The sequence below is a fragment of the Phyllopteryx taeniolatus genome, chromosome 1 (genome assembly GCF_024500385.1).
Source record: "Phyllopteryx taeniolatus isolate TA_2022b chromosome 1, UOR_Ptae_1.2, whole genome shotgun sequence".
Taxonomy (NCBI): Eukaryota; Metazoa; Chordata; class Actinopteri; order Syngnathiformes; family Syngnathidae; genus Phyllopteryx; species Phyllopteryx taeniolatus.
Window position 1 is genome coordinate 35,489,575 of NC_084502.1, and position 14,738 is coordinate 35,504,312.

General features: G+C 40.9%; 1 protein-coding gene across 9 annotated transcripts in view; it reads right to left on the minus strand.

Moving 5' to 3' along the window:
• Positions 1 to 426: 426 nt before the first annotated feature.
• The window catches only part of myt1a (myelin transcription factor 1a), a 35,744-nt gene continuing 21,432 nt past the window's right edge, over positions 427 to 14,738 (minus strand). For 6 of the 9 annotated variants that reach the window (XM_061791672.1, XM_061791662.1, XM_061791708.1 and 3 more), the window contains 9 exons: positions 10,006 to 10,068; positions 9,518 to 9,586; positions 9,249 to 9,311; positions 9,094 to 9,177; positions 7,141 to 7,362; positions 6,916 to 7,007; positions 6,671 to 6,774; positions 2,886 to 3,029; positions 427 to 2,222 (listed from right to left, as the gene is read on the minus strand). In XM_061791672.1, coding sequence (XP_061647656.1) covers positions 2,079 to 2,222; positions 2,886 to 3,029; positions 6,671 to 6,774; positions 6,916 to 7,007; positions 7,141 to 7,362; positions 9,094 to 9,177; positions 9,249 to 9,311; positions 9,518 to 9,586; positions 10,006 to 10,068 — 985 coding nt within the window. In that variant the 3' untranslated portion in view covers positions 427 to 2,078. The remainder of the gene's footprint in view (positions 2,223 to 2,885; positions 3,030 to 6,670; positions 6,775 to 6,915; positions 7,008 to 7,140; positions 7,363 to 9,093; positions 9,178 to 9,248; positions 9,312 to 9,517; positions 9,587 to 10,005; positions 10,069 to 14,738) is intronic. The other 3 variants (XM_061791692.1, XM_061791737.1, XM_061791720.1) reach the window with 2 other exon arrangements.

Sequence of the window (14,738 nt, forward strand, 5' to 3'; positions counted from 1 at the left end):
TGTAGTTAAACAAGGTCTCTATAAACGATTAATCGATGGTCATAGTTGTCGATTAATCAGATGATCGCCCCTTTTTGTCAATTTATTGATTAATTGTGACAGCCCTACTCTGCTTACCTTTTGGCTTTGACATGGCATCAGGGGTGTCACACCCAAGGGCGTTGTGGTTGTTTCGACGTGATGTGTTTCAGTGTAGTCTAGTCTAGTCTGCTTGAAAGTGGCTCTAAATGTTTGCCCGGCATAGTCGGACATGCAATGGGCGGCGAAACTCAGCGAGGGGCACAGAGGTCCTTACTGGCCCTGATCCTCCACCACTGAATGTCACACATGATGGATGGGCAGAGACCCAACCATTTGTATGCAAGCAATTGAAAGGTTAATTTTCCATGTCACCAGCAAAAGATGTCCAGTTTGAGAGACACCGTGCAAAATGTTGGTCAATGTTTATTTGAAGAACTAGCAAAGAGAATCCACACAGTCATCATCACACAAAACTAAATATTCACGATCACTTTGTTTCACACATCACTTTGTTCATCAACATATCTGTGCACTTCAGTATTCTCAGTGAATTGCAAAGTACTCCAACACGTATTAGTTGTCAAAATCATAAAAACAAGCACCAATAAATAAATCGATAAATAAGTCATTAGTAAATTATTTCAAAACTTTCATATACAAAATGTTTGCATTTACTGTAAAAAGATTGCAGTATTTTAAATAAATAACTTTAGAAAATAATTCATAGTTGATATCTTAAAATATTTCCTTTGTTCATCAGTGCAGAGGAAAGTGTTTTCCTTCTCATGTTTAGTCTTCTGGTTTCAAATCTCAAGTAACACAAAAATAAATAGTGAATAAATAGTTAAAGACCCTGTAATGTGAATTTAGGAAATTTGTTACTAATTCAGACATTTGTTTGAAAATAACTGTTGAAAACGTGCAAAGACTGAGAACTGTATAGTACTCAATTGTGGAGATAAAGCGTTAAGTAAACTGTTTTTCAACATTTGTTTTCCTGATTTTTTGTTGTTGTTTTTTTGGGTGTGGCTAAAACGGAGCCCAGTGACACACTTGGGCATCCAGCATGAGTCGCTCCCCCACCCCCACTATATAACAACTGAGGGCCTATGCTATCCGGTGCAATTGCGAGTTACTTGGCCCATTTCTACCACTACAGCGTGCAGTTAGCTAGATAGCTAAACTGTTAACTTTCCCTTAAGTGTCTGTTATGTGGACCTCCACACCGACACAACACCAAGCGAGGCCGTAACTTATTGGATAAAGCCTGCACCCGGAAGCCTGTTAGCACACGAGCTAGCTGGTGGCTAGTTCCTCTCGTTGCGGCGTGGAAACGACCTGCGACGACTCAATGAGATATATTCCAGCCACCACAGGATTTAATATATTTCGTGGCTCAAACATGTAGGGGATGCGACGGCATAAGAAAGATGCTAGACATACGAAAGTATTTGATTAGGAGTTGAGCAGGTGTTGTTACAGCGCATTCAGTGGACACGCCCATAACATCTGAGAAAAGGTCTCTATTTTTCATGATTTTGAAGTCTAATTTAATATGCTAAATTTTTGTATTCATTCAAATTTGGCAGGCTAGTTGACACTGTGGTGTGTCAAATTTATAAGACACTTATTTTCACTTTACAGGGACTTTAGTAAATAGTAGACAAACATGATAATACGCGCAGCATGAATAAATATTCCATAATGAACCCAACATTTGCAAATGACAAATAGTTACACAGCCATAGTACCAATGAATATAGAAAAGACTAGTCCAGCAGGTGGAACGTCACTATGATTTTACAGAATACTACTAACATTATAGAGTGGACAGGATATGTTCTGCTACACACCTCACTGTCATCACCGTAGCAGTTTGACTGCAGTGTGCCATCATCCTCTCGTGTGTTCCCACTCTCATTGTCCTAAAGCAACATGCAAACAGGAAAACTATACACAACAAAGAAATATACAAAGAACAGATGGCAATGTTTCAAATGAGAAGGTTCCTTTACTAACACTATCTCTGGGGGACGTCTGGATCTTCCTTGGATCTCTCACACCTCTATTCCCTTGACCGCCTGGTTAATAGATTCAAGCAGAGCCCGGTTCTCAGGGTTCTGGTAGCAGTCCTTATTGGTGAACATGTGAGTGAGGGTCTCCACGTAGCTGTCAAGGTTTTGCTCCGATAACTGCTCCTGCTGAACGCAGACAGTGGAAAAATTCGGTTTTTTTTCAAATCCTTAAATTTCATCCGTCCATTTTGTACACCACTTGTGCTCATTAGGGTCGTGAGTGAGCTGGAGCCTATCCCAGATGACTGGGGTTATAGGCGGGGTACACACAGAAGGAGTCGCTAGCCAGTCGCAGGGAACCTACAGACAAACCAATCTATGGATGACCTGAAGGTGGCTGTGCCTGCCAGATGCCCTCGACAGATTCGGTTGGACTTTTGTAAGGAAGATTGAATATCTGAATGGGCACCACCAAGTTACTGGAAGGCAGGAGAACCACGTGATTTTAGCCAAGGCAGACAACGATACTCGTGGAAAAAGTCATTGCCTGGGCTTTGTCTTACATTCCAAAAACATGCATGTTAGATTCATTCAAGACACGAAGTTGTACAAGGTGAGTGTGAATGCTTTGTCTACATGTGCCTTGCGATTAACTGGCGACTGGTTCAGGTTCTACCCCACCTCTCGCCCAAATTCAGATTGGATTGGCTGCAGTTCACACACAGCCCTAAGGAAAACAAGTGCTGAAAAATGGATGGACAGGACTTGTTTTTACACTTGTTTTGACAGTTAAGAATGTTACGTGTTACTTGAAACGGTGACTGTTCAGTTCATCGTTGTGACACTCACCATGGTTGGCAGACGGATGTTGGCCAGGCTATGCATCAGAGCCTGACTCAGCCCTGACAACTCCAGAAACAAGGCCTCATTCTTCTCTTCAATTTGCTGGTTTTCGTCCTCCATGCTCTTCAGGTTCTTCTCCATGGACGAGATCTAGAACAGACACAATAGGCAAGTAAGTCAGTAAGTAATCCAGTCTTCACCATATGTAAGGTCGAGACATCTGTGGCGCTGCTCCACCTCTAGCAACAGGGAGGCAATGGAGGCCAGCTGCAGCCATTCCTGAGACAAAGACTGCCTTGAGAGACCGGGACCGAGTGGGGCATGTCTAACATGGCTGAGGGGGCCTTGGATTGGGAGCAACGACACCCACGTGGCAAAAGGCTACTCCATCTGAATGCTGGCACCGGTTGGAGGGGAAGGTGCACACCGGGGTGAAGCAGCCAAGTGTGCCATAACAAGCAAGGCCGCTGGATTAAGTAAAATGGTGTGCAGAGGAAGATCACATGGAGCGAGCTATGGAACATAGTAGGGCTGCACGATATTGGAAAAAACTTACATTGTGATTTTCTTTAACCCTGGGATATATATTGTGATATTAAAAAAATACAGGACAACATACATGTAATGTTGTAAACCAGCACCCATTTCTCTTTTTCCCTCTCTAGAAAAATCAATGCTCAGTAGAGCACAAAAGTATACCGTTTTTTTTTTGTTTTTTTTTTAATGAAGTCTAGCTGTATTTAAATAAACTAGTATTGAGCAATAGTCCAGCTGGACATTAAGTTAAAATGATTTCTCTTCATGCCCAGTTATACTGTTGAGTCATTCGCACATTCCTAACACTATTCATTCATTTTCCATACCGCTTATCCTCACTAGGGTAGCGGGTATGCTGGAGCCTATCACAGCGATCTTCGGTCGAGAGGCGGGTACACCCTGAACTGGTCTCCAGCCAATCGTGGGGCACATAAAAACAAACAACCATTCGCACTCACATTCACACCTGCGGGCAATTTAGAGTCTCCAATTCATGCATGTTTTTGTTTCTTGTGAGAAAAGGCGAAACACTCAATGAGACCATAGTGCATAACTGATGATGTGTCGCATAGCAGGCACCATGGGTATGACTTAAGTGAATAAGGCTTCATATTTGGTTGCAAATCCTTTGCTTGCGATAACTGCGTCAAGCCACTGGCTTCACCTTTTCTTCTTTTGCATTCTTTTCGAGATGTTTTCTTTCATTGAAGCCTCTTTTGTTGCTTTATCTGGGTTACTCCCTTCAGTCTCCTCATTAGCAGGTAAAATACATGCTCTTTATCGGGTTTAAGTCTGGAAGTTGACTTGGTCATTCAAAAACCGTCCGCTTCTCCTGTTGTTTTGGGTCATTATCTTGCCATGTAATGAAGGATCAGTTTGGTAGCACATTTCTTTAAACTAGCTGCCAAAATGTTTCTGTAGAAGTCCGAGTTAATTTTGCTCCTGCCATCATGTGACCATCGATGAAGTTAAGTGAGCCTGACCCAGGAGAAACCAGGCAAAATGTCTTACATATGAGCTTGGAATCATGATCAAATCCTACTTTCTCTAAAGTTTATCATTTGTACCACTTTGGTATAGGTTCATCTTTGTCTCATTAGTCCATAAAACCTTCCAGAATTTTTGAAAATCCTTCTAAATTTCAGCCTAAATTTTCTATTCTTCTTGCTAAAGAGTGGCTTACATCATCTGATGTACAGTGCCATGAAAATGTATATTTCTCAGATTCTTATATTTTTGCATAGTTTCCCCACTTTAATGTTTAACATCATCACACAAATGTAAATATCAGACACAAATATAACCCAAATGACTTAAAATGCTCTTTTTAAATGGTGATTTCATTTATTAAAAGAAAAAAAAAACTATTCAAAGTTACCTGTCCCTATGTGAAAAAGTAATGGCCCCCTACACCTAATAACTGGTTGGGCCATCCTCAGCTGCAACAACTTAAATCAAGCGTTTTCTATAAATGGCAATGAGTCTTTCACATCGCTGTGGAGATATTTTGGCCCACTCTTCCTTGCAGAATTGTTTTAATTCAGCAAAAATTGAGTTTTTGAGCATGAACGTCCTTTACAAGGTCATGTCAACTGCATTTCATTTCAAATCATTTAGATTATTATTTTTTTTTTTTTTGCAAAAGTAAGACAAGCCTTTATGTTCTTTTTGGTCTGTAGTTGTTTTCACCTTGGAACTCTGTCATGGATGCCATTTTTGCCCAGTCTCTTCCTTGTTGTTGTGTCATGAACACTGACCATAACTGAGGCAAGGGAGGCTTGCAGTTCCTTAGAAGTTGTCCTGAGTTCCTTTGTGCCATCCTGGACGAGCCATTGGTCTTCTCTCGGGGTAATCTTTGTAGGCTGGCCACTCCTGGGAAGGTTCACCACTCTTCCATGTTTTCTCCATGTGAGGATAATGGCTCTCCCCTGGGTTCACTGTAATCCTAAAGCTTTAGAAATGGCTTTTGTAACCCTTTCCAGACTGATAGATGTCAACTACTTTATTTCTTGACTGTTCTTAAATTTGTTTGGATCCTGTCCTTTTGGTGCAGCTGTTTTAGATTTTTTGTGCAACTTGATTTTGTCAGAGAGGACCGGGGTTACCCCGCCTCCTGCCCGATGATAGCTGGGATACGCTATAGCAAGAATTTGAGAAGGGGGCTAATACTCTTTCACGGCACTATAGCGTCTATACTTTTTTTCATGAAGTCTTCTGCAAACAGTCGATTGTGATACAAACACTTCTGCCGTCTGTAGGTTGTCTCTGACGTCACTTACAGTGGTTTTTGGTCCTTCTTTCAATTTCGTTAACTGCAGCTGTTTTCTTTGGTCTACTCATTCAACGTCTGTGACTACACAAAAGTTTTGTGTCTTCTTCCAGCCAATCCAAATGTTCTATTATGCCTCTAATTCTCTCACCTTCCCAATGGCTTGTTTTTTACCCATAGACAGCTGTCTGGTTTTCACGTTGCTTCCACCTCTAAAGCCCTTTTCACACTGCACTTGGCAAAGTGTCTGACGCCCTTGACGTTCTCATTCATTGTGTGTGTGCTGGAGGGGCGTCAGCGTGTTTTGACGTGATGCTGAGCGTGGCGTCAGCGGACAGAAAAATGTTCTATTTGGGAGCTTTGACATGGTGGGGTCAAAAAGCTCCTCTAATGAGAGAGAGGCTGGCGGAGTGATTTCTGAGTGCGAGTTTGGCGCAGTTGTACTGTAAACGGCAAGGGAGATATGGAGGAAGGCAGATTAATTGCAGTGTCCCACTATACCAAACTTTGGGTCAGTACAAAAAGTATATACCGATATGTCTCTGCGGGAGGCTTTCAAACTCCCTTTCAATGACAAAAACATATTGCTGAGTTGCAGTCCACTCAGCAGAGAAAGCCTCCCGACCACCTTCGAGGTTGTTGCATCCATCCATCCGTCCATTATCTGTACCACTTATCCTAACTAGGGTCGTGGGCGTGCTGGAGCCTATCCCAGCTGACTCTGGGGGAGAGGCGGGGTACACCCTGAACTGCTATGCTAGTCAGGTTAATGGGGAGCAGGAGTCTATGCAAGTTGAATAAGGGCACAAGACTGCACTCAGGACTGTCAACCAGCGGTAAAATGTGAGGATTGAGAGGGAATACAACTGCACATAAGTTATCTATGTGAACTACTACACTATGAAAGACTATCAATAGATGCATATTTGTATCAATTTGGTGCAAATTTTTCTCATATTTTTCAACAAGAACAAAAATCTCTCACCTGAGTGTGGAGGTTCACCATGTCAGCCTCCATCTCTGAATTTGACTCATTCAGATCGTTGATCTCCTCATTGAGCTGCTTGATATCTTCATCATTATCCAGAACTTAGTCAAAGAAACAACACACTTCAGTACAGTATTACATTTGTTTGCGGGCATGAAGTTTGTGGTAATAGAAATATACATGAACTCCTGACATTCTTCTGGTTATTTTAAGTATAGATAAAGATAAATGGGCTGTCTTACCATCACTAGCTCGGAATTTGGCAGTGATGTACTCGTCTCCAGGGAACTTGGCTTTCTTCTTACTGGCCAGTGCTCTGGGACAACCTGACAGACTAGGAAAAAGCATGTCATAAAATAAAAATTAGTACAGACAGTATTTATGGCAAACATAGTTCATTAAAAAAATCTTGCATAACGTGTATACAGTACAGTATACAGTATCTATTGGGGAAAACCGAGAGATACCTGCGGTGTGTCAGAAAACTCCCATTCGCATGACCAGACCCGTCGCAGCCAGGCGTTGGACAGGTCGGGCCCTCGCTCTTGAACGTCTTCCAGGAGAACGGAGCGCCATTAAGAAGACCCTCCTTCTGTCGACGCGCTGCCAGCGGACAGCCGTAAGCACTGCGGTGGGTGGCATACTTCCCACTAATATGCCCAAGACTGTCACAGCCAGGGACAGGACACCTTGACACAATACCAGAGGAGTTCATTAATGTGATTAAAAAAAAAAAAAAAACAACGCTAGTCCACGTCCACCATGCTTCCCTAACACATAATTTATCATTTTTAAATCATGTCACATGACCCTAAGCAGCACGATGTGATAGCGGCCAGCACGTCTCCCTCACAGTCAAGAGGTCATGGGTTCAAATTTTGTCTCAGGCCTTCCTGTATGGAGTTTGAAAGCACTGTAACAAATTACTGTAAAAATAACAACAAACGATCTATTTTGGGATACATTTGTTGGTAGCTTATAGTTTTTCATTAATACGGTAATATACCATAAATAGTATTGCTTTCTGAGATGGATTTGCAACTCAACAGCGGAGACGCCGCGGAAATACTATACGCTACCGTATTTATTTTATTGATACATGCACACTGGGAGTCTTTAACAAGTTGTCTTGTAAAATACTGCCAGCTCTGATTTACCATTGCCAGCTTGTTACTGTTTTTTACAGCGCCGCTACTGTTTTCAACTTTACAGTATGTTACTGTAATTGCTGATTTAATTGCATCACAGTATATTACTGTTTTTTTCTTTCTTTACAGTAAAATACTGGCAGCAGGGTTGCCAGCATTTGACTATTTTATAGTTCGCTTTTGTTTTGTCATGATCTGTGTTTCTGTTGACTTCGTTTTGATTAGATTTAGATTGTCTCATGTTTTGTCAAGTTTTGCTGTCACATGATCATGTCTTGTTTGCTCGTTTGGTTTTTGTCCCCCCCTGTTCTCGTCTACCTTGCATCAACCAACAGCTCCCTCCAGCTACTCGTGTCTTGTCCGAGTGTTCCTTGTTGTCTCGTCAGTTTGCGTGTATTTAATCCTCTGGCTTCTTTCAGTCCTTGTTTGAACATTGTTGTCGGCCACGTGTGTAGTTTGTTACCTGTCATGGTGAGTGTTTTGTGTCCTTTAGTTTCTTTGTTACTTTGAACCTTTGGCTTTTTTGGACTTAGTTAATTTAGTGTTTAGATGTTTCCGTGTGCCTTGTTTGCCCTTGTGCGTTTTTGAAAATAAATCATTTTTTGAGCTGTACCCTGCCTTGCCTGCCTGCGCCCCCCTGCGCTGGGTCCTCCACGTTTTTTCCTCCAACATGATGCAATGGAACAGAATGATCCAACTTTCTTTTTCATCTTATCAAAACGAAGTCAAGAAAAACACAGATCATGTCAAAACAATAATAATAGAATAACAGGAAAATGCTGACAACCCTGCTGCCAGTATTTTACTGTAAAGAAACAAAATGCAGAATAATGCACTGTAATTCAGTGAAATCAGCAATTGCAGTGACATACTGGAAAGTTGAAAACAATAGCAGAGCTTTAGTTTTTTCTGAGTGCACAGAATTTTGAAAACAGTTCATTTTGACAAAAATACACACAATTCAGACAAACACACAGGTAGCAGAACACCTCTGGTCCTTTGCAAAATGAAACTTAAAAAAAACTATACAATAATTTATAAAAAAAAATATTTTGTTGCCATATGAAACACACGTGTCATACATCATAACACTTTTGACAATTCTACTTCTCAGTGATTAGTGAAGTACAGAGAGAAAGTGAAAATATACAATGCGTGAATTCACCAAACACTGGACAAGATCAATGCTGCACTGATAGAAATAGTTCTTTTTCTCTCCGTATTTGGTGCCAATCAGCACCACTCACGGTTGGGTTGGCTTTGTTCTCTCACCTCAACAACTCAGAGTCGTCTTTGTCGTCCTTTGTGGGGTTTGATTTGACTCCACCTTTTTTGGCTCTCGGGCATCCGGACAGACTGGTAGAGAGGATGACAAAGGAGTTAGCTGATGAAACATCCAGAAACCAAATATTAAGAACAATTCATACCTTCTATGTGAAGCATAGTTTCCTGTGATATGGCCTGATCCATCACAACCAGGAGTTGGACACCTAGGATGTTCAGAGACCGTCTGTCTTAAATATTTAATGAGCAATTTCCACAACAATATTTCCTCCAAATCATATATTTGGATCATTAAACTGAATAGTTCATCAAAATAGATGGAATGTAAGAAAATAGGAAAATAACCATAAAGTTATCTAAGTGTTGTTAAGAGAACATGATGAAGTTGAGAGGCAAAAGACAGCACACATACTTAAGTTCAGCTGTGTGGGCAGCCATGAGTGTCCGTAGTGATTTATCTGCAAGAGGACAGCCTGACAGACTGGAAGATTAGAGAGAATCTATCAGAAACAGGCCAAGAGTAGGCTTTTGGGAATGGAAGATTGAATGAAGCAGAGCCTGAATTAAACAAGAGAGCCTGACAAGACAGAGAGAAACACGTGTGTCTCTTTTCTATCTCGTCCCTTTTGGGGCAGCAGTCGTCTGTGTATTGTCTTCACAATCGCAATCATGTGAAACCCGAAGGAAGTGATGAAGGAAAATATAATCACTTTTAGCAAGAGCTTCGTCTTAGTTTCACATGACCAGGATCACTGACAATACTTTTACACTTTTGTGTAACGCGTGGGTTGGTTACAAAAGTGCGGAGAAGCACTGTACTAATGTTACATTTTGAATGAAACACTTGAACTTACTCGCCACACTTGAACTTACTCTCCAGCCGGTGTCGGTTGAGCTTACCTTCGATGTGATGCGTAGTTGCCAGTGATATGTCCACTGCCATCACAGCCTGGAGTGGGACATCTAGAGTCAAGGAAGGAAGGAACTTGTAAGCGTCAGAATTACAAGTTAAACTGTCTCTGAACATTCCTCAATTGAGGTGCATTAGTTTTGAAAGTATGCAAATGAGTTAGTTACACCTTATAATATAGAAATGATCTCAGACTTCTCAATACGTGAGTGTGATGAGCCCATGTTATATAGAACGGTGGGCGACACTGCAAAGACATTTAAAAAAATACTAGAGCAAAGCAAATGTATTTATAGAACGCATTTCATACACAAGGTAACTCAATGTGCTTTACATGATTAAAAGCATTTAAAAACAAAGGGAAAAAAACAGCTTATAAACATTTGACATAAAAGTACAATTAAAACAGCGTACAGTGGAAGAAATATCATTTAAAAGTGGAAATGCTCTAAAAAGCATGAGGAAAAAAAGAGTTTTTAACCTGGACTTAAAAACATTCACACTTGGGGCTGACGTCACTTCTGTTGGCAACTTATTCCATTTGTGTGCAGCATAATAGCTAAATGCTGCTTCACCATGTTTGCTTTGGATTCTTTGCTCCACTATTTGACCTGAGTCTGTCGATCTTAGAGCCCTATTAGGTTTATATTCCATTAGCATTTCTTTCATGTATTCAGGACCTAAACCATTTAGTGCTTTATAGACCAGTAGCAGAACTTTAAAATCTATTCTGAGGCCACTCACACTCTCGTCCTATAGACTTTTATAATTTACATAGTCAATCCCACACCACTTCAGTTGTACAGCCAGGTTCACGAGCCTTGTCCTGCATGCTTCTTCTCCTGTCCTTGTCCTGTTCTAGCTTGTCCTGTCCTTCCCTGACAGGGTGAAGCACTACAGCCCCATGCAGCACTCATATTTAATGTTTCATTGTTGTAGATAATGTAATGACTTACTTTTCTCATCCTGTTTACAATTAGTGCTTTGTCTTTTGTCTTCGTTTCTCTCTCCCCTCTAGAAACGTTGTTCTGTTTGACTCTGATTCTCAATAAATTTCAAATATAATACTAAGAAACCACAGCGGAAGCTTAAAAACTCCACTGTGACACAGTAAAACTGTTCCAATGCTCTTTTTGGGGAGTCCAGTCAGAAAACCATTACAATAGTCAAGTCTACTTGAGATAAAAGCATGGATGAGCTTCTCCTGGTCTGCTTGGCACATGCAAGCCTTCACTCTGAATATGTTCTTCAGATGGTAGAAGGCAGTTTTAGTAATTGATTTGATATGACTGTTGAAAGTCAGGTCGGAATCTTTCAGTACACCAACGTTTTGGACTTGGCCTTTGTTTTGTTTTGTTTTTTGTGACTCCAGGTATTTACTAACAGCAATACTTTTTTCTTTATTGCCAAAAATACTTCTCAGTTTTGTTGTGGTTTAATTGAAGAAAACTTTGGCTCATCCAGTTATCTGTTTTAGACAGTGACACACCACCTCAATTGAACTTTAGTCATCTGGAGACACTGCTAGATATAACTATGTGTCATCTGCATAGCTATGATAGTCAAAATTAAAGTTCTGAAGTATTTGACCCAAGGGTAGCATATACAAGCTGAACAGGAGGGATCCAGAAACTGACCCTTGAGGGACTCCTTAGGTCATTGCAATTCGATGAGATTGAACACTTCCAATGGTTACAAAATAACTCCTTTCCTCCAGGTAGCACCTGAAAAATTTAAGGACTGTTTTATTTAGTCCTTCCCACGTTTCCAACCTGTTCAGCAGTATATTATGATCCACCATATCAAAAGCCGCACTGAGATCCAACCAGACCAGAGTTGACACCTTTCAGTCAGTATTCACTCTGTAACTTTGTCTCCAAAACACCGAACCTTGGCTGTCCCTCTGATGAGCTCATTTCTAATTTTATTCAACCTGGTCACTCCTTGAGCGAACCTCAACATCTTCATTTCCGCCACCTCCAGCTCTGCTTCCTGTTGTCTCTTCAGTGCCACTGTCTCTAATGCGTACATCATGCCTGGCCTCACCACTGTCTTATAAACTTCGTCCTTCATCCTAGCAGACTCTTCTGTCACATAACACAACTGACACCTTCCTCCACTTTTCCCAACCTGCTTGGACCCGTTTCTTCACTTCCTGACCACACTCACGATTGCTCTGGACTGTTGACCCCAAGTATTTAAAGTCTTCGCTATCGCTTCTCCCTGTAGCCTCACTCTTCCCCCACCACCCCTCTCATTCATGCACGTATATTCTGTATTACTTCGGCTAATCTTCATTCCTCTCCTTTCCAGTGCATGCCTCCATCTTTCTAATTGTTCCTCCACCTGCTCCCTGCTTTCACTGCAGATCACAATGTCATATGCATTTCAGTCTAACCACATCCGTCAGCCTATCCATCACCACTGCAAACAGGAAGGGGCTCACGGCTGATCCCTGATGCAGTCCCACCTCACCTTAAATTCCTCTGTCACACCTACAGCACACCTCACCACTGTTCTGCTGCCCTCATACATGTCCTGTATTATTCTAACATACTTCTTTACCACTCCAGACTTCCACATGCAGTACCACAGTTCCTCTCTGGGTACTCTGTCATAGGCTTTCTCTAGATCTACAAAGACACAATGTAGCTCCTTCTGACCTTCTCTATACTTTTCCATCAACATCCTCAAGACAAATAATGCATCTGTGGTACTCTTTGAAACCATACTGTTGCTCGCAAATACTCACTTCTGTTCTGAGTCTAGTCTCCACTGCTCTTTACCATAACTTCATTGTGTGGCTCATCAACTTTATTCCTCTATAGTTCCCACAGCTCTGCAAATCACCCTTGTTCTTAAAAATGGGCACCAGCACACTTTTTCTCCATTCTTTAGGCATCTTCTCCCCCGCTAGAATTATGTTGAACAAGCTGGTCAAAAACTCCACAGCCACCTCTCCTAGATGCTTCCATACCTCCACAGGAATTTCATCAGTACCCACTGCCTTTCCATTTTTCATCCTCTTTAATGCCTTTCTAACTTCCCCCTTACTAATCATTGCCACTCCCTGGTCCACCACACTTGCCTCTTCTACTCTTCCTTCTCTCTCATTTTCCTCATTCATCAACTCCTCAAAGTATTCTTTCCATCTGTCCAGCACACTACTGGTACCAGTCAACACATTTTCATCTCTATCCTTAATCACCCTAATCTGCTGCACATCCTTTCCATCTCTATCCCTCTGTCTGGCCAACCTGTATAGATCCTTTTCTCCTTCTTTAAGTGTCCAACCTGGCATACATGTCATCATATGCCTCTTGTTTGGCCTTTGCCACCTCTACCTTTGCCCTATGTCGCATCTCAATGTATTGCTTTCGACTCTCCTTGGTCCTCTCATTGTCCCACTTCTTCTTAGCTAACCTCTTTCCTTGTATGATTTCCTGTACTTTGAGGTTCCACCACGAGGTCTCCTTCTCCCCTTTCCTACCAGAAGATACACCAAGTACTCTCCTGCCTGTTTTTTAACCAACTGGAAACTTTATTGGAAGATATTGCCTGTTAAAGCATTAATGATCGTTTATACCCCTGTGCCAATGTTTAATATTTCTTTAAGTGCAATTTTTGTGAATACAGCCTGTGTCTGTTTTATTTATGTTTTCTATCTGAGGTATTTTATTTACTGTTCTAAATTACAATGTCAATATTCAATAGTCTTAGAATTAAAAGTTAATTGTTCTTAAAAAGGATGTATTTGAATTATTAGACTCTAATATTATTATATCAGTGGCATAAAAAAAATCAACGATACAACGATACTATCGTTTGTCGGGATCGTTTCTGGGAAAATATATCCTCCTAAAAAAATTGCTATTATGACAGGCCTAAACACATATATTGAGAGAGAGCAAGAGCAATGGATAACACAAAAATATTGTGCAAACAGTATAAAAAATAGAGTAACAACTGTAATAAAAATCTGCAATACAGCGGGAGCGCAAAGCAAGAACTGTGATATAGCGGACGATTACTGTATCTGTATTCCGTGATGACAACTTGTAGGGACTCATTGTTCCGGGTTGGGACTAATTTTTCCCATGACATGTGCATCCGGGACTCACATAGTCTCAAGGGTATAATGAACCATGTAATAGGATACTAAAGTAGTCATTTTAATTTCAGCTTTATTTATAAAAATGTCATGTTTTTTTTCTTGTGAACTTGCCTAGTTTGTTGTAGCATTTTACCTTCTTTTTGCAGCATGGCTTAATAAATACTCCTTAGTACTCTTGTTGAGGGTTACGAGAAGCTGGAGCCTATGCCGGGAAAAAGGCACACTAGTCCACGGACTGGTCGTCAGTCAACGGCAGGGCACTTACAGAGACAGACAACCATTCACACTCTCATTTACACTGAGTGGAAACTGAACCCCTACCTGCACAGAACCAGGTAAATGAACCACTACAGAGGTGGGTAGTATCGCGCTATATTTACTCCGTTACATTTAGTGAAGTAACTTTTGGGGTAAATTGCACTTGTAACATACTTTTCGCTTTTACTTGAGTATTTTTGTTAAGAAGAAACACTACTGAGCTGCATTATGTTTGATACTTTTTGATTATTATTTTTTAAAATCTATTATTTTATATATGGTATATATCTATTATTGCTTGCGCTATCTATTTGTTTTGGTTTTTCAGAGAGAGTTTCCCTATTTAACAAT